A 26141-nucleotide genomic window follows, 5' to 3' on the forward strand; every position below is an offset into this window, starting at 1 on the left:
ACATCGATTTAGATGTCATTGAGAATACAGGCAAGGATGGTGGTAGAAAAGAGTGACTCAAATGCCAAATTCTTTAACAAATGATGCTTAGAAGTTTGGTAAAAGACAAGAACAATGAAGACTAAAGATGTTAGAACTGAATGATCTGAGCCTTAAAGCATCAGGGTTTTGACAAGACTTGTAAACCTAGAGAGTCATCCAATGGCAGCACTGGGAAGCTGAGAAGATACCAACCCCAGCTATCCAAGGCTGGGAGTGAGGCAGTGTCCACCTCCCTTGGAGACAGCAGGAGAAACAAGGAGTACAGGCTTGTTTGAAGATAAGGAAGACAACAGTTAATGAGGACACTGAGAAGAGTTCATAGATCTGGAAGTCAGAATTCTGGAGAGAAAACAAAGTTGTGGAGAGATACAGGTAGAATGAGCAGCTGAGTCAGGGGGACAAGTATGAGAATGACTGTTCAGAGAAGGAGGGATGACCAACAAGATTTCCTTTTTAGGTGATGACCAGGAGTAAATGAGGTGGACTTGAGGCGGGAGAGCTAGGCTCTTGCCTCACAGAGTCAAAGAATGAATCTCGTGGGAGAAGGAGAGTGAGTAAAGCAATAGAGTTTTATTAAGTGAGGATACAGAGAAAGCTCTCAGGAGTGAGAGGGGTCCCAGTGGGGTTGCCAGTGTGGGCAACTTTTATTTAGAACTTCCCAGGAAAAATAAAAATTTTTTTAAAAAAATAGAACTTACCAGGGAGCCTGTGGCCTTATCATTCTTGTGATGTCCTGGTTCCAGTAAGTACTGGTGATTACATCTTTAATGGCTTCCTTTTAGGTCTGGTGATTCTTTGTTCGTCACAGGCGACTGTCAAGAAAACAAAAACAAAAAAATATCCTCTCCACCCACACTTAGGGCAGGGTTGTCTAGTGTGTTCCTAATTTCTGGTTTCCTTTCATCTCAGCATTTTGGGCAATTCCATGAGTGTGATCCCATAGCCCCCCCCATCTCTCCCTACCTAGCACCACCTACTCAGTGAGAAGCCTTACTCAGACTCAGGCCTCACAATATCAGCTATGACCCAGAAAGAAGGCATGACAGGGGTACACAGACAACATGTGTTCATCTCTTGATCTGCAGGTATTACAGTGGCCATGACCAGTAGGACAGGCAGGCTTTGAGGCTCATAGTGTGTAGGCAACAGGGGAGAGGCCAACATGAGCCCCCTTATATTTGCTTCTTAGGGCCAATGTTGAAGGGAGGGACTCATAATTCTTCCTCTGTTCAGGATCATCCCAGGGCCTGAAAGGGACTGAATCTGTAGGTGAAAGCTATTAATCATCCCAGCTTACAGGAATTGGAAAAGATGGAGCTGATAGAGTATCTGGAGCTCCCAAGTGCTCAGATCCTCACGCCCCTCTTCTCTCAATCCTCAGTGGTACATTCTCAGGATGTTTTATTTGTACCCCACTTCCTAGGTTTAACAGAGAAAGAAATCCAAAACTGTGTCTCGACTGAAACAAAGAAAAGTGTGCTTTTTTTTTCGAAAAAAGAAGTGGAACACAGGTGTACCACTAACAAGATGTCCAAGAAATACGAAGGTAAGAGTATTCTCTTAGCAACGTAGCCTGTCCTGAGATTGCAGTGATTTCAGTACCATATTATACTTGACTGTGCTATTTTTAACTTTCCTCTATTTCATTTACCTACCTCACAGCCGTTTGTGTGGTGATGGTGGGTTGGGGGGGTGGGTGGGCAGGAGGAGGAGAGAGTGAAAATAAAATATCATTAGCACTACTTAAAAGGGAAATAACTAAGGTTTTTGTAATCTCATACTTGGTTGTTTTACATTTATTGATTCTTCCCATGGGCTGAACTCAATATTAGGCATTGTGATGTTGGTTGTCGAGAAGGCCTATCAAGGAGCTTACAAGCTATATGAATAAGCAACCATTAAAAATACAGACTGCTAAGAGACTAAGAGAGATATATAAAAGCTCCAGCAACAATGCCAGAAACCTCAGTATTGTCTTCAATTTCTCCCTCTTTCTAGCCTCCACATCCAATAAGTAATCACTCTACATCCTTGATATTTTTCCCAGTGACCCCCATCTCTTCATTTCTACCAGCATGTCCTCTGTTCATTATTTCCAACCTGGATTACCACAGAAGCCTCCTAACTGTCCCCTTGCCTCTCCCATTGCCTTCTGCCAATCTATTCAACACATATTCTGTGACAGGAAACTTTTCCAAGGTGAACCTTATGGTGCGATTCTCATGCCTTAAACATGTCATGGCCTTAAAGAAAATTCCTACCTTTCTCTCTCTCTCTCTCTCTCTGCTTAGCTAAACTAGAAACTCCTTATTTAGGAGCTATGCTCTCTCTCGTGCCTTGCCATTATAAATAACTCCTTCCTCTGTGTAATGTTCTCTTGTTCCCTGACTGCCTTACTGATTGCTACTCATTCTGCTAACAATGAAGGGAAGCAGAATCACCGAAACTCCTAAAATATGAAGCTCATATTCTCCTGGAGAGACAGATAAGGAACAAACAAAAATATTTACTATAATAATAAATAGATAATTTTGAATATCGGAGCATACAGATCATCTACATGTATATGCCCATGTTAAGCGTAAGCAAAATAAGAAGAATTGATTTGACAACTATGCATTCATGTTATAGCAAAAAAAGGAAAAAGGAAAAGTGAACATGCATAACAGATGAATAGCCTAGTAATATAAACCAAAGAATGGTTATAGGTTCTATACCAGTTTCTCAAACAATAAATAAATTTAATAAGAATGTGAATTCAATAAATCAAGTGTCCAGAGACAAAAAGATCATAAGAATTAATTGAAAAGGTAGATTTCAAAGCTAAGTTACAAAGATAAACGAACACTGAAAAATATCACCATTATAGTTCTAAATAAATTAGATACTGCAAGAACAAAATATAATTGCCTGAAAATAAAACCAAGACAGTTAATCACATGTAGGACGGACTTCAAGTAATTCATAATAAATGCAGAGAAAAATTTGGATATTAACAGTTACTAAGGAAAATCTAATGAAAATGGAATGACAAATGTAATTTAATCTGTGAGAATTTGTGTTCCTGAAATAGAGATCCCAAGAACTCAAACAGGAAAACTGTTAAGAAAAAAACAAAACAAAATACAGCTATTTATGAATACATCCCTGCCTGAAATAAAGGAAGAAATTTGTTTTGATTACATGCATTAGAAATACTGTTCAAATATACAACTTCAAGACAAGACATAGTTAATTTACTAAATACAAAGATTTTATTTTTTTTAAGATTTTATTTGTTTGAGAGAGAGAGAGAGAGAGGCAGAGACACAGGCAGAGGCTAGAAACAGGCTCCATGCAGGGAGCCCGATGTGGGACTTGATCCCAGGTCTCCAGGATCATGGCCCAGGCTGAAGGCGGTGCTAAACCACTGAGCCACCTGGGCTGCCCAATACAAAGATTTCAAAAATAAATTCTTCAGGTACCTTGAATGACCGAACAAATCTCCTACAGAACAACAAAAACAAAATCTGGCCTCTGACTTCTTCATAGCTAAATTCAATGCTATAAGATAATAATGACCGCAAATTTCTGAGAGAGGGGGGAAAAAGTAATTTCCTATATGAAGGTAACAGGAAGACATCTAAAAATGTGAGAGAATTCTGAGAATATACATTCTTGGGTACTTACTGAAAAAGAAAGAAAACCTGCTTAATTATAAAATCCATCCATCAAAGAGATGAGAAAATGTCAAATAAGGACACTGCAAAGTCAGAGACTGTTAGAATGGTCTCCAAACTGGTTTTTCAATTATTATTATTATTTTTTAATTATTCATTGTTACCCATTGTTACATTGCTATTGCTAATACCCCTGAACTGGGTGAACTCTCCACGCAGAAATGAAAAGTTTCTAGGGGATGTAGTAATTTCTAAACCTACAGAATGGAGTCCAATCTTTTTGGCTTCTCATCCATATCCTCTCTGTTTTGCTGTTTGCTCTTCCCCTACCTGCACCTTCAACTTCAACTCAAGCAGATGTCCATATGCACTGTCTCCAGAACATGGCACATCTGCCCCTCATTCCAGGTCTTTGCCCATGCTGGGAGGGCATTGCCCCCCACCATGACTTAGCTCTGCCTCAAAGTCTTTTCATAGTGCCACCCTCCCTAAGTGCCTAAGATTGCAGAATTCTTCCCCTGCCCTAACTCAGGAATCACAAATTGCTGTACCACTCTGTACCACTTAGCCAAACTATTTTCTTGGTCTTTTTGTGTACCTTTCTTTCCCTTCTCTACTTTCCCTTCTTATCTTTCTTCCTTCCTTTTTTATGGCTCTATAATTTTGCTAGTATTATTTATGTACCTGTTTTGTCTCCTCATTGAGAGTCTAAGTCCTTCAAATACAAAAGGCATATTTTATATTTCTCTCAGTCTTCAGTACCTGGCATATAGCAGATTCTCAATAAATGTTTATTAATCATGATGAAAATTTACCTAAAATCAAACCACATTTAAGAATAAAGCACACATGAACACACAATTTCTAGAGACATATAAACTACCAAAACTGAAACAGGAAGAAATAAAAAATCTGAACAGACCCATAACCAGCAAGGAAATTGAAGCAGTCATCAAAAACTTCCCAACAGATGAGTCCAGGGCCAGATGGCTTCCCAGGGCAATTCTACCAAACATTTAAAGAAGAAATAATACCTATTCTACTGAAGTTGTTTCAAAAAATAGAAATGGAAGGAAAACTTCCAGACTCATTCCATAAAGCCAGCATTACTTTGATCCCAAAACCAGACAAAGACCCCACCAAAAAAGGAGAATTACATACCAATATCCCTGGTGAACATGGATGCCAAAATTCTCACCGAAATACTAGCCAATAGGATCTAACAGTACACTAAAAGGATTAGTCACCACAACCAAGTGGGATTTATTCCTGGGCTGCAAGGGTGGTTCAACATCCACAAATCAATCAATGTGATGCACCACATTTATAATAAGGACAAGAACCATACAATCCTCTCAATAGATGCAGAAAAAGCATTTGACAAAGCACAGCATCCTTTCTTGATGAAAAGTCTTCACAGTGTTGGGATAGAGGCAACATACGTTGATATCATAAAAGCCATATATGAAAGCCCACAGTAATATCATTCTCAAACTGAGAGTTTTTCCCCTAGGATCAGGAACACAGGAAGGATGTCCACTATCACCACTGCTATTCAAAATAGTACTAGAAGTCTTAGCCTCAGCAATCAGACAACAAAAGAACAAAAATAAATAAAAGGCATCTAAATTGGCAAAGAAGAAGTTAAACTGTCACTCTTTGCAGATGACATGATACTCTATATGGAAAACCCAAAAAATCCAAATTTCTAGAACTCATGCAGGAATTCAGCAAACTGGCAGGATATAAAATCAATGCACATAAATCAGTTGCATTTCTATACACTTGCAATGTGACAGAAAGAAATTAAAGAGTCAATCCCATTTACAATTGCATCTAAAACCATAAGATACCTAAGAGTAAACCTAATCAAAGAGGCAAAAGTATGTACTTAGAAAACTATAGAACACTCATGAAAGAAATTGAAGAAGACACAAATAAATGGAAAAACATTCCATGATCATGGGTCGTAAGAACAAATATTGCTAAAATGTCTATGCTACCTAGAGCAATCTATACATTCAGTGCAACCCCTATCAAAATACCATCAACTTATTTCACAGAGTTGGAACAAATAATCCTAAAATTTATATTTAACCAGAAAAGACCCTGAATAGCCAAAGGATTGTTGAAAAAAGAAAACTAAAACTGGTGGCATCACAATTCCAGAGTTCAAACTCTATTACAAAGCTGTGATCATCAAGGGAGTACAGTACTGGAACAAAAAAAGACATATAGATCAATGGAACAGAATAGAGAATCCAGAAATGGATGCTCAACTAATTTTTGACAAAGCAGGAAAAAAAAAAGACTGTCTCTTCAACAAATGGTGTTGGGAAAATTGAACAGCCACATGTAGAAGAATGAAACTGGACCATTTCCTCACTCATACACAAAAATAGACTCAAAAATGGAAGAAAGACCTAAATGTGAGACAGGAATCCATCAAAATCCTAGAGGAGAACACAGGCAGCAATCTCTGTGACTTCAGCCACAGCAGCTTCTTGCTAGACACACTTCCAAAGGCAAAGGAAACAAAGGCAAAAATGAACTATTGGGACTTCATCAAGATAAAAAGCTTTTGCACAGGAAAAGAAACAGTCAACAAAACCAAAAGGCAACCCACAGAATGGGAGAAGATATTTGCAAATGACACATCCAATAAAGGGCTAGTATTCAAAATCTATAAAGAATTTATCAAACTCAACACCCAAAGAACAAATAATCCAATCAAGAAATGGGCAGAAGACATTGAACAGAAACATCTCCAAAGAAGACATACAAATGGCCAACAATCACATGAAAAAATGCTCAATGTCACTTGGCATCAAGGAAATACAAATCAAAACCACAATGAGATACCACCTCACACAAGTCAGAATGGCTAAAAAATAACAAATCAGGAAACAACAGATGTTGGCAAGGATGGGGAGAAAGAGGAACCCTCTTACATCATTGGTGGGAATACAAACTGGTACAGCCACTCTGGAAAACAGTATGGAGGTTCTCAAACAGTTGAAAATAGAGCTACTCTATGACCCAGCAATTGCACTACTGGGTATTTACCCCAGAGATGCAAATGTAGTGATCCAAACGGGAACCTGCCCGTTAAAGTATATAGCAGCAATGTCCACAATAGCCAAGCTATGGAAAGAGCCCAGATGTCCATTGACAGATGAATGGATAAAGAAGATGTGGTACACATATACAATGGACTACTACTCAGCCATCAACAAAACAATGAAATGCCATTTGCAACAATGTGGATGAATGTCATTGAGGATGTTATGCTAAGTGAAATAAGTCAATCAGAGAAAGACAATTGTCGTATGATTTCACTCATAAATGGAATTAAAAAACAAAATAGAGGGGATCCCTGGGTGGCGCAGCGGTTTGGCGCCTGCCTTTGGCCAGGGGCGCGATCCTGGAGACCCGGGATCGAATCCCACATCGGGGTCCCGGTGCATGGAGCCTGCTTCTCCCTCTGCCTGCGTCTCTCTCTCTCTCTCTCCCTCTCTCTCTCTCTCTCTGACCATCATAAATAAATAAAAATTAAAAAAAAAAACAAAAAAAAACAAACAAAATAGAGGATCATAGGAGAATAGAGGAAAAAAATAAAACAAGATGGAATCAGAGAGGGAGACAAACCATAAGAAATCCTTAATCATAGGAAACAAATTGAGAGTCACTGGAGAAGAGAGGGGTAACAGATAGAATAACTAAGTGATGAACATTAAGGAGGGCATGTGATGTAATAAGGACTGGGATTATATAAGATAATGAATCACTGACCTCTACCTCTGAAACCAATAAGACATTATATGCTAATTGAATTTAAATAAACTTTTGAAACAATAAAGTTTTTCAAAAGAGTAAAGCACACACAAGAGCATAATTTGTCTGTTTCTAATCCTGAACTCATTTAATCAAATGAACTCCAAACTTTTTATTTATTTATTTTTTTAATTTTATTTATTTATTCATGAAAGACACAGAGAGGGAGAGATAGGTAGAGACACAGGCAGAGGGAGAGGCAGACTCCATGCAGGGAGCCTGATGTGGGACTCGATCCCGGGATTCCAGGACCATACCCTGAGCCGAAGGCAGACGCCCAACTGCTGAGCCACCCAGGCATCCCACTCCAAACTTTTTAAATCTGTAATAATATCATTAAAGTTTTTTTTACTATATATCCCTAATATACTGAGTAAAAAAATACTAACAAACTTTATAAATGTAGTATTCTAAAAACATATTATGCACACAAAATATATGCAAATGTAGAAAAGAGAAAAAATTTTAAGATAGCCTATATGAAATAAATAGAATTTTTATTGTCTTACTCATATTATAATGACAAATTAATATATTCATAAAAACTCCTTGAAATTTGTGATATGTTTTGGGCAGCTTTGATGTCAATCCCATATTGTGGCTCATGAGAAACTTGTATAAGAAATAGAAACATCTGTTCTTCCTCCTACTAGTTGTTTTGCTTGTGTTTGCACTATTGGTATCATCTTCAATAAGCATTTCTTCCTGAAATCTTTTTAAACCACTTGTTCACTTGTAAGAGTTAGTTTTGTTCAAACTAGCTAATGGAGTAGTAAACAGTAATACTCACTCCTTCAGGATCCCACGCTTGTCATTTTTGACTCTTACTAGTGTCAATCCGTTCATGAAATACCTGGTATCAATCAAATGTGAACTAACATGTCAGAGCTACTGTCAATAGGTACACAATATATTGGCAAATACGAATTTCTCTCCTTTTTTATATGAAAAATAAATACAAAAACCTCTAAAATATTCTTCTTATACCCCTTATGCAACCTCACTATGAAAAGGATCATACTACTTTCTTCACAGAGAGATTTCACCCATTGTTTTGATCATTCTAGACTCTCTTTTTATAGAATTTCTAAACAGTGAAGGCATGGCTAATCCTTACTGGTACTGCAGAATAGACACCAAATTAATGCCATTAACCCTTACATATCACTAGACTCCTCTTCATTTGCTTTTATTTCTCACTATGATTTCCTATTACTCAGTTCCTGCCCTTATTAGTTAAAGACACCATTAGAGGCAGCCCGGGTGGCTCAGCAGTTTAGCGCCGCCTTCAGCCCAGGGCCTGATCCTGGAGACCCGGGATCGAGTCCTATGTTGGGCTCCCTGCGTGGAGCCTGCTTCTCCCTCTGCCTGTGTCTCTGCCTCTCTCTATCTCCTCTCTGTGTTTCTCATGAATTAATAAATAAAAATCTTTAAAAAAAAGACACCATTAGCTCATAGGAATTGTTTTTGAAAATTTGTGTTAAAGATCCGTGCTGTAGGGCACCTGGGTGGCTCAGTCAGCTAAGCATCTGCCATTGCTCAGGTCATGATCTCAGGATCCTGGGATGGAGCCCTACACTGAGCTCCCTGCTCAGCGAGGAGTCTGCTTCTCCCTCTCCCTCTGCCCCTCCTCCCTGCTCGTGCTCTCTCAATTTCTCTCATGTGCACTGTCTCTCTCTCATATAAATAAGTAAAATCTTAAAAGAAAAGATCTGAGCTGTGTACATTAAATGTCATTGCTTCTAAAGACACACTATACCACCTCTTAACATGAGATTTAACTTTTCTTTTCTCTTTTGTTAGTTGTGCTTTTGCACCTGTCTTTAAGCTTAAAAGCATTTTCTCAACTTTTTCCTCTAATTGGAAATCTCCAGCCTGGCAGTCAACTGATTGGATAACAGAATCCCCTGGTAGTTCCTGTTATTTTGAACACCCAAGACATATACTGATATACATCAAAAGTGGGAGCTTTGGCATTAAAGAGCAGGGAGCAGAGGAGCCCGGCCTTGAGCTGTACTTATGCCCCAGTCTCCTACTCTTCCCCTCCCCTCCACCCTGCCCAGTAACTGCACATGTGCTCCAGGCTACATTATCTCTAGCTTCAGTGCCCATGTTCATAATAATACCTACTTCTCAAGATTGTCATGAGAATAACTTAAAGCAATCAGTGCAAAGTGCCTGGCATATACGAGTTGCTTAATAAATGGCAACTGCTAACATTGCTATCATTTCTATTATTACACTCCCTGTAGAGATGAGGAGGAGTGCTCTCTCGCCTTCCACTAGCTTATTTAATGAGCTACATGACTACCATCTACTTCTCTTCCTGTGTGAATAGGCTTTTCTTTAAAGTTTGAATGTGCAGTAAAATTAAGTGAGTCATTTTCTTGAAACACCTTGCAGGTTCCTTTTTGCAGGGAGCAGAGAAATCCTTATCCCTGATTCAAGGCGGGAGAAGTAAGTACGCCGCTGCCTTGGCATGGGAGAAAGGGAGCTCTGTCCCTACGGAGAAGGAATTTTCTGAGTGGTTAGAATCAGTGAAGGAAAATCCCGTTGTGATTGACTTTGAGGTAAGAGTCAAAAATATTATGGGTAAGAGAGCTAAAGTAGTTCTCTAGCAGCCCAAATTGCGCACATGCAATTCTTTTTCCATTTTCCCCCCGCAGATGATAGAGGAAATGCCTTTCTTTAGTGTGCATGCACAATGTACCTTTTTAAAAATGTTAAATTACACATCGATTGTTTTTGCTATTCAAATGAGCATTCTCTGGTACAGATTTAGAATTCTTAGCATACATAAAATACCAGGACGGGGAATTTAGTGAATATAACTGCTCAAAACTTGCCTTAAGTAGAGCTCTTTGGCTTCTCATCTATACAATAATTCTGATTTGTGTACTTTTCTTGCAACTTTTTATTCGATGAACATGCCTAAATCTTCATTTATAGTTCTGTGGGATAAATGGAATCTTAGTCCCATTTGGCTCTCTGTTTCTATCACCATTGATTAAAATTACCTGTCCTGTATTTGTTGTGATGACATAAAAAGGTGATTTTTATTATTTGTGGAATACTTTGCCCGCAAATCAGTCATATGCCATTTAAAAACGGTTTTGACTAAAACAAGCACATTTTTAAAGCCCTCAGAGAAGCTACTCTGCTTATTTCATTTAAATAAAGATAAAGGAGTTCAATCATTATGAAAGCAGAATAATTTACATGCAACGTGAAGATACATTGAGCTCTACAGGCTATGATGGGAAAATGAAATCTGGCTGCCCATTTGGGCACCTGTGACTCATACACTGCACTAAAGAGTCATTCCTTTGAGGTTTTAAAATGTTAATAAAATGAGCTCTGATTTTGTGTTAGCTCCATTATTTGTTACCATAATTTTCTCATTCATCCTACGGGCAAGTTCATTTCTCCTGCTCCATATTTTCTCATCTGGTCCTACCAAAAGCCAATCCTGTCCCTGGGGAAAAAAAAGAACACAGAAAGCCTCTCTTCACCCTCTCTGGGTTTTTCTGCTTGAATCAAATGTAATGAGGTTTTGGCAGAGCATGCATGAGTCGCCCGACTCCCAGTCTCCTCTCTCAGTGAGTTAAGGCTTGCATTTGATGCTTAGTGAATAACGTGATGTAAGTCCAAGTAAGCAACACCTCCCATGAGGCTTCTCTCCTAGCAGAATTCCAGGGAAGATAAGTTCCAGAGACATGACATTAGGGACAAGAGAAGCCAGCTAATCCTGCAGGTAGCTGCTCTACTCACTCCAGAAGGGAAAGAAAAGAAGCTCCCCTATCCTCATAGAGAAGGTTTTTTTTCCCATTGGTCCACCAGGTAGACATGTTATATTGTGTAATAGTCCCTTTGAAGTGTGGGATTCTCCAGACCTTTCCTCTCAGTCCGTGAGAATTGAGCAGTGATGGCAACATATGCCAAAGAGATGTGGTGGACCAGATCTCTCTACCATCTGCTCTTAGCTTGCTCCCATCACAGACTTGGTGAGAAACATCCCTTGTGCGGTGACAAGACGGAACAACCTCAGAAAGGCTTTTCGAGAGTATGCAGCCAAGTTTGACCCTTGCCGGTGTGCTCCGTGCCCTAATAACGGCCGCCCCACACTCTCGGGGACAGAGTGTCTGTGTGTATGCCATAGTGGCACCTACGGAGACAACTGTGAGAGACGCTCCCCGGATTATAAGTCTAGTGAGTATCTGTGACTTCCTGTAAGGGAGGCCTGGTTTCCCTTCCAAAAGGTTGGTGGAGTAAAACAAAATAACATTTTTATTACCCATCTTATGCAAACTCACAAGGAAAAGAAACCTGTAAAAAAATAGACCCTAAAGTCAGACAGCGTTGGTGTGAGTGAGGCTCAGCTGTAGCCTACCAGCTGTATAACCTTGGGAAAGTCACCCAATCCCTCTATGCTTCAACCCATTCGTCCATAAAATGGGGAAAATGCCAGTATGTACCTGAAGATTTTACATATATCCATAAGTATGTATATATGATAGGCAGTACAGTGCCTGTAACATAAAATAAATAAAGTAATAAGCCATAATATAAAATTAAATATATGATACTATGGTTATAAGCCTCTTATGTAATGTAGAATGACGAAGGCTTTGTAGTCAGAGATAAATTAAGCCCCCACCAAAGTTTCCCTACAGGATTAAGTAATGTTTATGGCTACCTCTAATCTTCCTTTAAAAAGGGATGTGTCATGGGGGTAAGAATAAATTCTATTACCTTTCAAAAAGTAAATTGATACATACTCTATTCAGAAGAAATTCATATTTATACATATATGTATGCATATACATGTGTGTGTGATATGTTGCTGATAGTTAAAAATGATTCATGGATGTTGCCATTTTATTCAGGCTGTGGGAATGGGAAAGGGAAATCAGGCAAGGTGTCAGGCCCTTTACAAAGGTAATTTCTTTTAATCCTCACGATAATCCTGTGCTATTCATCAAAGAATCACCCAGCTGAAAAGCGAAGAGACCAGACCAAGTTGGCCTGGCTTCAGACCCCTGCTCTCTCAACTGCACCAGGATTGAGTGGGTGGGCTTCTTGTGCTCCAGATGCAGTGGATGGGAACTGGAGCTGCTGGTCTTCCTGGAGCACGTGTGATGCTACTTATAAGAGATCAAGAACCCGAGAATGCAACAACCCTGCCCCCCAACAAGGGGGGAAACCATGTGAAGGGGAGCAGCGGCAAGAGGAAGACTGCACATTTTCAGTCATGGAGAACAAGTAAGGATGGGTGATGGGGAATATTTATTTTCTTAGTGCTAAGTAAAGAAATAATCAGAATTTTACCTATTCTAACAGTTTGTTAGTGGGGTATTGGTGGATCTGGCGCTACTCATTGCTCTTGAATATTTTGCCTCTTTATATATATGCATACACATATGCATGTAAATAGATTGTGTGTATGTGTATGTGTGTATGTGTATAAATGTATATATGTGTGTATATGTGTGTGTGTGTGTGTGTGTGTGTATATATATATATATATATATGTATACACCTCTTTATTTTTCCCTTTTAGTGGACAAGCATGTATCAGTGATGATGAAGAAGTAAAAGAAATAGACCTCCCTGAGATAGAATCTGATTCAGGGTGTCCTCGGCCAGTTTCTCCAGAAAATGGATTTATCCGGGTAAGCATCCTGACCTTCACTTCAAGTTTGGAATCCAGAAGATAGAATTTAAAAAGTATGCATTTTCTTTTAATTAAGGTTATTGTTTTCCCAGTTTAATCATCTTCTGTTGACTTAAAAATTAATACTTAAAAACACTCTACCACTCCTCTGTCTTGAATTCTCTGGAGACATCTTGATGTCTGGCCGTTAGACCAAAGGCAGCAGATTGCCTGCATTCCTTGGCACTACTAATTCCTAAGCTAAGGGTCCACTTATGTGAATGGAAAGTGGAACTTGACCACAATATAGGTTTGGATGACTTGTGAGAATCTGCACCTAGGATCTGACTGTTTATTTCTGAGTCTGAGCAAACGAATCCCCTAAGACATGATTTCTGAGAGAAACCTAGTCACAGGAGGTGTGGAGTCTGTAATACCTTGGGTTAGAAACCTATAGAATTCTTAAGCAGCCAATATAGTTCTAATTACTTTTAATTTTATCTTTTTTCATTGAGCCACAATGTTTCTATAATTTAAAATAACTAAATATGTTTGTCAGGTCTGTGGCTTTAGGTATAAATTAGAGACATGTAATACTTAGAAGTGATCACAGAACTCATGCTCCCTAATCAAGTTTACCTTTAAAATTTTTTTTTACCTTTTTTTTTTTTTTACCTTTTTTACCTTTCTTAAACTCAGTGAAGCCTTTAATCTTTTTCTAACTGTATCATATTTACGATCAAAGATCAATAACCCTCAATTCTCCAGTCCCAGCAAATACATATCGATGGAGCAGAGTCCAGGCTAATGTAACTTCTGTGTTCATTTGTCTTCTGCCTAAAGATTTTAAAGGGAGGAAATATTTTGGAGGGAGGTAATGTCACTTAGTCTTTGGGACAGAGATTCTCAAACTCTACAGCACACTAGAGGGCTTGTTAAAACACAGTTTGCTGGGTCTCATTCAACAGGTCTTGGGCAGGGCCCGGAAACTGCCATATCTAACAAGTTCATAGGTAATACTGATGCTGCTAGTTTCAGAGCCACACTGTGAGAATGAATCCTTTAGAACAGGGATCAGCAAATGCTGCCTACAGTCCAAATCTGGCCTGCCATCTGTTTTCCTTTCTTTTCTTTTCTTTTTTTTTTTTTTAACAAAGTTTCATTGGAATAAAATCACACTCGTTTATTTACATATTATCTATGATAGCAACAATGGCAGAGATGAATAGTTGCCACAAACACTGTATAACCTGCACTGGACCATGGAGGCCCTTTATCATGGAAACATTCTAGTCTCTGCCCTAGAACATAATCCTCAAAATTACATTTTGTCAAATCCAGATACCCAAAGAATTTTTAACCTCTTTTTGCCAGCTGCTTACAAAAACTGTTAAAATGATCAACATTCTAATTTTAAAAGCACACAAAGGGTTTAAACAATGATTCATTATACTAATGACTCTTTATAATTAGATCATATGTTTCCAATCCTATGAATAAATTTACTTTTTGTCCTATTTTGCTCTTTATTAAAAACTTAATCTCTACTGACAGTAGTTTTACTCAAAAGTAATACAATTTTGATTTTTTTCCTAATGAGTATCTTCTGGATTTCTAAGTAGCAAAATACCACTAATAGTGATACAAACAGAGGTAGCTAATGCCTCATTCTAATCTAGAGCAACCATGTTATTGTACAGGAAAATATTTACCTATTACCCCTGGAGGCAAGGAACAGTGACTTTAGGTAAAGTTTCCTTGTCCAGTCAGTCTAGTAGATGCGTCGGTGAAAGCTTGATGTTTTCCACATACACTTACAGGTTACAGCTTCATAAAATTAATAGAAACATAAGCTTAAGAACATAATTTGTTTGGGGAAGAATGCAAGAAGAAATGTGCAGCCTTTGAATAAATCATCCGAATCATTAATGCTACTCATTCATTAGTCTGTTTCCCTTAGAAACAAAGCCACATCCATAATAAGTGATAGCAGAATAATCTGTTTGCATTCAGGAAATTAATCATCTTCTAGGAGACAAGCTGAATCGTATGGCCAAATAATAACAAAAGTTGACAATTAAGCTTTTTTTTTTCACCTCCCTCAAAATACACAATTTCAGTTCGCAGGGTATAACTTCCTAGTCAATTCTTTGCATTTCTTCCGCTCAGTAAGGAAAAAGAGTGTTATATTACTGCCCCTCCTGAGAAGGATGGTGTTTTGCATTCTATCAGCAGAGTTATGAAGGCTTTGTAAAGATTTCTGAGGAAATCTGGTAGCAGATGTGTCAGTCATGGGTCAAGAATGGAACTGCAATCTAGTACACGTTAGAAAAATACGACTTTGTGCAAGTTTCCACCAGAGTGGAAAGAATGGTGCATCTCATGAAGCTGGGAAAGTGAAGAAGGTTTTCACAGAGGAAATTCTATTTGAGTTAGGTCCTGAGAGAAGGGTAGAGGGAAGGTGTGGAGCTTAGAGGTAATAGTCAGAAAAAAGACATGGAGACATGAGTGAGAATATTTTGTTCAAAGAATGGTAGATGGTTTTGTTATGTAAAATCTACCTCTATGAGAGGTAGATTTTACAGGAGCAAATGATGAGAGGTAAGGATGGTAAAATGGGTTAAAACTAATACTCCACACTAAGAAGTGTGAGACCCAATTTATCTTGAAGATTTTAGTAAACTCCCACATGACAGTAGTTGCACTTTAATTACACAAAATTGGGAAAATATATAATGACCAATGGGTTACCAAGAATTGAGTAACACTTCTAAATGATTTATGGTCGATTAGCCACCACAGCAAATCCATGCATGTTCTGCATATGTAGAATATATTATTTATTTATTTTATGGCCACTATAGGGTAAGCATATAGGTTTTTAACTTTTGCAGTAGTAGGCCATGCTTTATCCAGTGGGGAGGAAGTTTTAAGCAAAATCAATCAATTGATCAATCAATCTAATCAATTTAGAGCAGCAATATGGAAGGTAGATTAGAAGAACTCCTGGTTAGAAAGTTGTCCTTGTAAGAGATCATAAATGCCATGAACAGAGGCAGTGATGATGGCAAAGGAAAGGAAAGAACTTTGAGAGATGTTTAGAAGTAGAAATTGAGAGGACTCTGTGACTGAGTAAGGTACAGGAGTGAAGGAGTGGAGAGATTCCAGGACTACCCCGAGGTGCTTAGAGATATCATTCATGGCATCAATAATTTGTTGGCTTCTGTTTTAATTCTAGAATGAAAAGAAGCTATACTCAGTTGGAGAAGAAGTTGAAATTTTATGCTTTACTGGATTTAAAACTGTTGGATACCAGTACTTCAGATGTTTACCAGACAGGACCTGGAGGCGAGGAGATGTGGAATGCAGAAGTGAGATCAAGGCAGACTTTTTGCATGACTGCTCTAAAGAATGAACGTGCCCCCATATAACTAGAGCAAAATCATACCTTTAAATCACTACATTACACAATTTTTTCGTGAAAATATTTAGTGAAGCAGAAAATAGGATTCATCTGGTAAAATTTGATTTCAAAATGTCTTCCTATTTCAGTTCTGGTGCCCCTGTACATTAGCCTCATAGATGCAGGACTATAAAGCATATGCTTACAAAGAAATCTGGAAAGTCCAAGGACTACATTGGAAAAGACTTTTGCTTGCCTGATATGCAAATTAATGCAAATTGATGAGTCCCAGGAAGATGATACTTATACTCTTTATGTATCAGAAATGGGATTTTATGTGAAATGCAGTTTTCTCCTTGTAGCACTTTCACATCCTTTACTGAGGAAGAGAGGAGACATTTGTAGGCTCCCTATATTTGTAGGCTACAGTAAAGTCAAAATAAGATTCCAAGAAGGTTCAAGTAGGCACCCCAAAGAGTTAATAGGGAGCCCCATGAAGCAGAGTTGAGATCAGTGTCTATTAGATCTACCTCTGAGTCATTCACACTGTGGTGACTTGCTTTGGGGGAAAAAGTGCTAGGGAGAAGAGGGGAAAAATATTTTTGAAAGGAAAAAGTCCCAGTAATGTAATGAAAGTTGGAAGTTTCTGGAGTCACATCCCTAGCAAGAGAACCTTAGATAATGGAACTAAAGAGAGTGCCTCAGTGGAGGAGTCTCTCAGAGGAAGCCTGGGATCCTCTACCCCTAGTTTTCTGATCAAAAACATGGCATTAAAGCTGCACCAATGCAGTAAGTCACCTTAAAATCACCTCTTGCGTTGCCTAAAATCTGCTTACATTTATCAAGCATTCTGCTCCACTAAGTCAATCTGAATGAACTGTTTTTCTGCCTGCAGAGACACAATGCCTCAAGCCTGTTGTGCAGGAAGTTCTGACGATCTCACCATTTCAGAGATTATATAGAATTGGAGAATCCATTGAGCTAACCTGCCCCAAAGGCTTTGTTGTTGCTGGGCCATCAAGGTACACATGCAGTGAGGATTCCTGGACACCTCCCATTTCAAACTCACTCACTTGTGAAAAAGGTGAGTGGTGAGTGGCAGCTCAGGATACTGCGGTCTGCTAAGATGGTACCCCCCAGGATTGGTGGTATAGCATCCACAGTGGTGCTATTTTTTGAGCATGTTTTGGGAGGAAAAAGCAGAAGATTCCAATATGGACTAGGTTTTATATTTCAACCTGTGTCATGATGAGGTCAGGCAGCAAATAAGAAGTTATTGGTCAAGTACGTATCTTCAAATTTTAGAGAGTGAGGTTTATTTTCTTTTCCAATATAATGCTTCAATATTTTGAGGGAGTACAAGCTCTCTCATCTAACAAAATGAGAATTAATGGTAAACTAAAAATTTGGGTAAAGCGGAGAGCCATGAAAAGGTAATGCATACTACTTTTTAATTACCTAAGCATTTTTGTTTTAACTTCAAATATAGAAATGCACAATTATTCAACCAGTTTCTACATAAAACCAAGTTCTTATTTTCTAAAAGGTCTTCTGATTTGAGTCCCAAGACTGCTTCCTCAAATAAAACAAATACATAATTCATCATCTATGTTATCCCATATCAGTTCCCCTAAAATAATTTTTTTTTTACTCCTGGTGGGGTACTTTAAAAAAATCACCTCTGCCTAGGTCCCCTCCCCCAATTCTGAGGTCATTGAGCTGGGGAGGGCCTGGTATTTGGTGTTGTTTAAAATCTCTGCTAGCTAACCAGAATGCATGCAGAGTTGGGAACCATTATTTTGAAGAGAGGTAAAAACATAAATGCACCTTGAAACAAATTGACTAGAGAATATTTTAAATATATATATATATATAAAATCATAATCTTTTACAGTATTCTCATCCCTACTTAATGCAAAATTTTTGCAAATCACTTATAATTGTTCAAAATTCTCAATTTTTTATAAAAACAACTCCTTCCCTCCTTTATTTATCACTTGCTATATTTCATCAATTTACACAATTACAGTAACAACTGGCATATATAGATTGGGAGACCAATAACACTAATAAACCTGTAGCTCAGCTGGTCAGGACAGAAGCATGAGGCTGTGAGAGAGTGTGTTGCCAAAAAAGATTGCAAAAGGCTCTTGGTCTCTTCTTGGTCTCTTGGTCTCATTGCAAGAATTCAAGGACAGGCCAGACAGAGCAGATGAGCAGGTCAGGAGAGTTTATCAAAGTGAAATTACACTCTTAGAGGAAGAATGGACAGACTCCAGTGAGCAAATGTCCTGGGTGCTTCTATTTACAAGCTTTTATTGTATTTTGAGTAATTAAGGGAGGAATGTTCACTGGGGTAGGTGGGACCTTTCTGGTGGAGCCTGCTTTTTTCCAGGACCAGGTACCACCCCTTTCCTTTTCTTATTTGGATTGATCAGAACTGTCATGGTGATTTTAGGGATGAAGAGCTTTCCAAACGGTAATGTGAATGATATTATAATGAGGGGAAAAGACATCTGGGGATACCAGATAGCCTCAGCTTGCTGTTGGCCTGGGATTCAGGTGTCCTTACCCCTCTTTTATGCCTAACAGTGCCTTTCTGCTCCATCCCTGTCCTACTCATTACTAACTGTCTACTCTAAAAGAGGAACCCACAAACCTGGAAGTTCAACATCAGGCAACTGCCTTAGAGGGTCTGGAGAAAATAGTCTGGCAAGTCAGTTACTTGGAAGACACTTAAGGGCTTCTACTAATTCATATCGTCCAACTTTTTCAGCATGCTTTTTCAAAGCATGTCTCGTTTTTATTCAGAGAATACTGGAAGATGTATCTGAGATGAGCTATAATTAGGCCCATTTTGCTTATGCAAAAGCAGGAGGCGTAGAGAGACTAAGTTAAACTCAAGGTCAGGCGTTTGGGTCAACAGGAACTGAGCATTCCCCAAGCTCATTACCATCTGGCCTTCTTTATCCTCTTCTAGGCTATCAAACTGAGGGAAGAAAAGGGCAAAAGCTAACCTATTAAGATAACCTTGAAACTATTGAAAAAGAGATATCATGAAAATTCAAGTTTATATTGTGGCTTGATTTCACCTGACTCCTGATCATATATATCAGAGGGGAACCACAGGCTTCAGATGGCCTCTGGGCATCTTACGTAGCATCTTCTCTATACAAATAACAGCACTGTACACACACACACACACACACACACACACACACACACACACACAGAGGCACATCACACAGACCCATGATTCTGTGTTTGGAGAAGAAATTTAAATTTTAATCCACTCAGAGAGAAAATGAAATGTTCTATATCTAGGTAAAGTAACTAAACATCCTGTCTCATATATTTTCTCTCCAACAACACTGGCAAAAAGATCAATAAGGGTAGTCAGAAAGAGAGAGAAAATCATCAATAAAACTGAACACTCTTTCCTCTCAATGTGTGGAGAGCTATGAGACAAAGAGGCTTTCAAGCCAACCTTGGTTAGGAAAAGATTTTTAATTCTTTTAATGTGAAAAAGGGTTTGGCTTCCTGAGGAAATGAGATGACATATGTTTCCGTTATTACTTTTTCCTCCTCTGAGAAATGGACACTTCCAGAAGATCCCCTTGACCACAGCACTCCAAAGATCACAGTGTTATTTCCATGTCCTTCACAAACTGCCAGGCAGTGTGGACAGCTGACAGCCAGTTCTGACTTCCACCTGACACACTGAGGGAGCAGACTCCTTGGATGTGATCAATGACAACTTCACATCAGCCAAATGCTTGAGAATTGATTCTCTTTGGAAACAATGTACAGCTCGGGGTCCTTCCCTGACCTAAGTGTGGATTTAGTTACAAAAGGCAAAGAGGTATAGCTCTACAGCAAAACAAAGGAAAACAATCCCATGACACTGGAAAGGCTTAGCATCTGAGGCCTTCCCAGCAGCTGTAGGTCTCCATGTCCAGGAAGGTTCTGGGCCAGATTTCACCAGAAGGAATGAGGTTCCTGACAGAGTAGGAGTATAGGAAATGCTATGAAATTCATTGCTATGAAAACCTACCAATTCTTAAAACCTACCAAATCTTTATTTTTGCCTTTTACATAAACCCCTTCCCTCATCAAACCTTCTGTCTGGTAGGCCAACAGTCGCAACCATGAGCTCCATCTCCTGTTCTGCCATCTAATGTGGCAAAATATCTAGCTATAGCTGCCTACTGTCACCCTTTGATGATTACTTGCTTCTGGAAGCCACCGTGGTTCTGTGGATGCCTGATTAGTCAGATTCAGTCCTGGAAAGTTTGTTTCACACAGTGGGCTCAGGGAGTCAGCTACGAGTCCAGTTCAACGAGCCTAGAGGTCCTCTGGATGGATGTTAATGTAAACCAAGACAACCAAGACTTCCCCTTCCATATAATACACCCAAGTATTACTCCCTCTGCTTTAATCCCCCTTGTTCACATACACACTATTCTTGGCTCAAGTCTCATTTCCTCCTGGATCCTTCCTTATATTTCTCAGTTGGGGTTTTGTTATTTGGTCTCTGGAGCCATGTTCCCTTATTTCAAAATACCTATTACAGCCTTTATGTATAAACCCATTACTATGATTATTTGAGTAATGTCTGTTTTCACAGTGTCCTTTTACATTCATGCAAAAAAGGGACCACCGCTGTTTTCATTCATCTTTTTTTTCCCCCACCATAATATCCTAGTACCTAGAATATCATGCAGGGATAAATTGCTTCATTTAGGACTTGCATTTCTCCATCAATTCTTATAAGAAAATCTGACATTCAAGCCATGACCCCAAAAGAAACATTTTCACCATCGCCACTGACATCTATACTTCTAAAATAATAGATATTATTTTGATCCTCATCTCCTTTGACCTCTTAGCAGCATCCAACAGTGCTGACCTTCCTCTTCGTGTTCTTCATTTATATCATATATCATATATGATGATGATAATATATATCATATGCATATATGATATATATATCATCTTGTTTAGCTTCTACCTCTCTGGCTGTTGCTCTCTGTTTTTGGCAGCCTCCTGCATGTGCTTGGACATTAAATGTTGGAGTTCCTCAAGGCTCATATCTGTCTCCTCACCTTATGCTACATTTTCCTACTGGAGAATCTCACCCAAGCCCATGGCTTCAATGATTCTCCATAGAATTATAACAAATTTAAATTATTAGCACAGACTTCTCCACTGAGCTCAAACCCAAATAGCCACATTTTTATGTATCTATTTTTATCTAGTTTGTCTTACAGATACCACAAATTTAACATATGCACAGAACTCTTGAGTCATTACCCTCCCTTCCCTAAAACTAAGCATCTTACAATATTTTCTATTTCAGTTAAGGCACCAATGTCTATTGTCTAATGCAAACCAGAAACCTAAGAATCATACTTTGCTGCTCTCATAACTTACCCACAATATGCAGCTTGATCCATTTAACCTACTAAATATGTCACTGATTTATCTACTTCTCTCCATTTCCAACTCAACATTTTGCTCCAAATTACCATCCTCTTTCACCGGAACTCCCATTGATTGTCTACCCATACCTTTCTTGGCCACCATGCCTCTTCAAATCCATTCTCCACACAACAACCAGAATTAATTTCTTTTTCAGGATCCAGACCTGATTTTGTCATATGACCCCCTGCTTAAGACCCACCAAAGCATTTTCATTGTTTATAAAATAAAGGCAAAATCTTTCAGAAGCCCCGTAAGACCCCAGACAGCCTGACACACACTCACCTCTCTGGCCTCATCTTGTTTCATGCTCTTGTTTTTCTGTGCTTAAACCATGCAGGCCTTCTTGCAGTTCAAGGAAAATCATATGCTGCCTCTCTCTTTATTTATTTATTTATTTATTTATTTATTTATTTATTTAGCCTCTCTCTTTAGAACCTCCATACCTAATGTTTCCTCTGCTATAAACACTTTCCCTTTCTTCTTGCCATTTTGCCATTCGTAACCTTCCTTGCACGTCAATTTTCTTGATTATATGCTTTCTCTTTAATGACACAAATAACATGAGCAATTCTATTTGTATTTGTGTGTTTGATTAATGTCACTCTGCCCTCACAAAACTCTAGGCTCTGTGAGCATAGGACCTGGGTAAAATTTTACTCAACCCACTATTTCCAGAACCAAACACAGTGCTGAGAGTATCTTAGTAGCCCAGTAAATATTTGAAGAACAAATGAATAGAAATTTCAGCAATTCCATTTTCTTCAGCTCTCTGAACTAAACAGCAATTTTAGGTTGGAAAATGACAGCTCATGAGAGCTAGAAAGGACCTTTCAGATGGAATATTTCATGACAACATATTTGGAAAAGGCAAAATGAGTGCTCTAATTGCAGGTGCTGAGTGAGAACTTTTCACCACTGCCTTTCCTCCTAAATCCAAACTTACCACTTGGAATCCATGCTGTGCACTGTTCTTTACCCCTTTTCTTTTGTTTCAGATGTTTTGACAAAATTAAAGGGCCATTGTCAACCAGGACAAAAACAGTTGGGATCTGAATGCATTTGCATGTCACCAGAAGAAGACTGTAGGTGAGAGATACTCTACGGACGGTATTTGGAAAATGGGAAAACCACTCTAGTGTAACTAGCTTGATAGAGGAGCTGGGCTTCTTGAAGCACAAACATGGAACATATTAATTTTTCACATAACTGATACCCCCTGTGCTGTGTTGATTTCTTCCCCACTGAGTAGCAAGCTTTCTTAATTATCTCTCAGCCCCATTCCCTAAGTTTGCATGGCAGTTGTTTATTACGAAACTCAGTTTTGTTTGTGAAGACTTATTCCAGTCCATAATTAGTTTCAGACTCAATTATCTCAAAGCCTTCCTTCCTCTTCCCCCTAAATGCAGGACAAGGTTGTGACTCCAAAATCTTAGAATAGAGACAGTGGTATAAGCATGGACTTCACATATATACACACCCCTTTGTCAGTTTATTTTTTCATGTTGGGGTAGAAAGAATGAAGAATGATACATCCTCTTGTGACTGCCATAACTAGATGGCTATCTCTTCTTTGTTGTTATTATAACTGCCTTTTTTTTTTTTAAAGTAATGTCTAAATCCAACATGGTCTCTAAATCCCAGCCCCGAGATCAAGAGTCACATGCTCTTCTAACTGAGCCAGACAGGCACCCCGAACTGCCTTCTCTTTACATGAACAAACTGAGGAAAGTCGAAGGTGCTTCTTAATTTAAGGGCTATATTCAGTTTAATTTAATTCAAAACAGTGTTGCTGAAGGTAACATTTAATTTCTATATCTCACAAAATAAATGCTGAGGTAGGCAATCTGGGCTAGTACAGCACCGCTCTCATGGCAGATAGGACTGAGGCTCATTCCTGCTCTTGTTCTGCCATCCTTAAAGTTATTGCATGGTCCGAGATTGCTCTGCAGGAGCAGGAAGCAAGAGGACCAAAAAATGGACATTTTTCTCTCTTTTTAAGGAGGATTCTTGGAAGACCCATCACTCACTTCCATCTCATTAATCTTTGCTTATTCATATGGCCACATGTGCTTGCAAGGGAGGCTATGAAGTGCAGTTCTTTGCTGGATGCATAGGCACTATGAATAAAGTTAGAGTCAAATTACTGAGGGGGAGAAAGATTGAACATCAAAATAGGAAGCCGACAGACTGTGCCCAGTTGTTACCCTTCACTTTTGACTCTAAGTCGCTCTCATGTTCCTCTGTGCTGAAGGTGAACAAACAGTTATAGGGATTTATTTATTTATTTATTTAGGAACACTCTAGGGTCTTTATCTGTATAATTCCACAGGCATAATTCAGTGCAAATGTGGTCCTCTCTGCCCCCCTCAGTCTTCACCAGAAGTGATCCACCGTGTAGCTTCCTGCTGCTAGAATCTTCTCATCTAACAGATGACCTTCTGGGGAATACATGCAACATTCATATTGCCCACTTAATGTGGAAGAAACTTCTGTCTTTATCTTTGCGATACCAAGTCATGAGAATGCTGATTGTCCTCTGGAACTCTCTACATTTCAGCTCTTCCCTACCTACCTAGCCTCTTTCTGTAGTCCTCAGTTCTCTTTTACACAGCTTTGAAGGTGTTTGTGGGAATGACTGGCCCCACAGCTTAAGTTTTCTGCACATAGAGAGTGGCCTTTACTTCCTAGAGATGATTTTACACATTGATACCCTGATTGTAAACTCAAAAACTGACATCCAAGAAGAAACTCAAATCTAGAGTAATCAAGGAACAAAAGGACTATGGCCATTGGTTACCTCTTAGGAGAAAGACCCACCTACTTAGGGAGATTAAAGTTACCCAGGGAATAACATAAAAGCTCATGCACTCAATCACAGTACAAACACACTTGCAAAGCTCTCTAATGATATAAGACTCTTGTGTTGCAATTAATGAGTGTTACAGAGTTGAGGGATCCAGACTCTATGGGCTAGGTTGATCAAGGTTAGCTTCAAAATGTAGCCAGGAATTGAATTGAACACACATAGGCAGAGAAGACAGGGAAGACAATGCAACACTGGTTGAACAGGGCGTGGGATGCTAACAAAGGAGAAGTAATTGTATCATTTTCGAATGATCAATACAATTGTCAAGTGATGAATATTAGGAAAGAAAGGAAAATAACTCTAGAAAGGAAAGTTAATTGGAGCCAAATTGTGGAAGATCTTGATTACCAAAATTTAAGAATTCAGACTTTGATTTGAAGACAATTGGGAGTAATACCAAGATTAAGATGAAATTTTAGTAAGATGAACCCCAGAGCATGCAAGATGATATGAGGAACTGAAAAAAGAGAAGCTGGGTGCACTGGGTACTAGGGGGAAGAAAACTGAGTGGTAAGTTTACATGTTATATTGGCTACCTGCCATCTCGTTTTTCTAGTCTTTATATATAAATGTTTGCTTTCCTCTCTTGGGCAGCCATTATTCAGAAGATCTCTGTGTGTTTGATACAGACACCAGCCATTACTTTACTTTGTCAGCTTGTAAGTTTTTGGCTGAGAAGTGTTTAAATAATCAACAACTCCATTTTCTACATATTGGTTCCTGTCAAGATGGTCCACAGTTAGAATGGGGTCTTGAAAGGAGAATACTTTCATCCAATAGCACAAAGAAAGAACCTTGTGGCTATGACACCTGCTACGACTGGGAAAAATGTTCAGGTAAGCTCCAGTGGTGACCACATATTAGAAATGCTCACACATAACCTTCAGCTCAGCTAGTTCAACTTATTTGCACTTATACACTCTTTCAAAAAAACAACCAAAAAAAAAAAAAAAAAACCTTTCCTTAATCAAAAATAATTCCTTTACATTGTAAAAAATTTTATAAAGTTATTTAAATAGAAATAAAAATATATCCCACCCACTATTAGAAATAACTACTTTCATCATTTTTAAGGGTGAATCTTCCTAATTATCATTCTATGTATGTATAATCAGTACTACCCTTTGGACCGCAGTAGAAAATCACCTGTCCCAGTTTCATGCTTCAGGCACCATTCCCCACCCCTAGCTTTGGAGGACA

At 38.7% G+C, this 26141-nt stretch overlaps 1 protein-coding gene across 6 annotated transcripts in view; it reads left to right on the plus strand.

Annotated features, from left to right (window-relative positions):
* The window catches only part of C6 (complement C6), a 94969-nt gene that overhangs the window by 63374 nt on the left and 5454 nt on the right, over positions 1-26141 (plus strand). For all 6 annotated transcript variants that reach the window (XM_038535214.1, XM_038535216.1, XM_038535217.1 and 3 more), the window contains 9 exons: positions 1466-1588; positions 9939-10105; positions 11519-11744; positions 12626-12797; positions 13096-13207; positions 16427-16559; positions 17487-17675; positions 23071-23161; positions 25536-25777. In XM_038535214.1, the coding sequence (XP_038391142.1) occupies positions 1466-1588; positions 9939-10105; positions 11519-11744; positions 12626-12797; positions 13096-13207; positions 16427-16559; positions 17487-17675; positions 23071-23161; positions 25536-25777 (1455 nt within the window). The remainder of the gene's footprint in view (positions 1-1465; positions 1589-9938; positions 10106-11518; positions 11745-12625; positions 12798-13095; positions 13208-16426; positions 16560-17486; positions 17676-23070; positions 23162-25535; positions 25778-26141) is intronic.

Source organism: Canis lupus, chromosome 4, assembly GCF_011100685.1.
Source record: "Canis lupus familiaris isolate Mischka breed German Shepherd chromosome 4, alternate assembly UU_Cfam_GSD_1.0, whole genome shotgun sequence".
Lineage (NCBI taxonomy): Eukaryota > Metazoa > Chordata > Mammalia > Carnivora > Canidae > Canis > Canis lupus.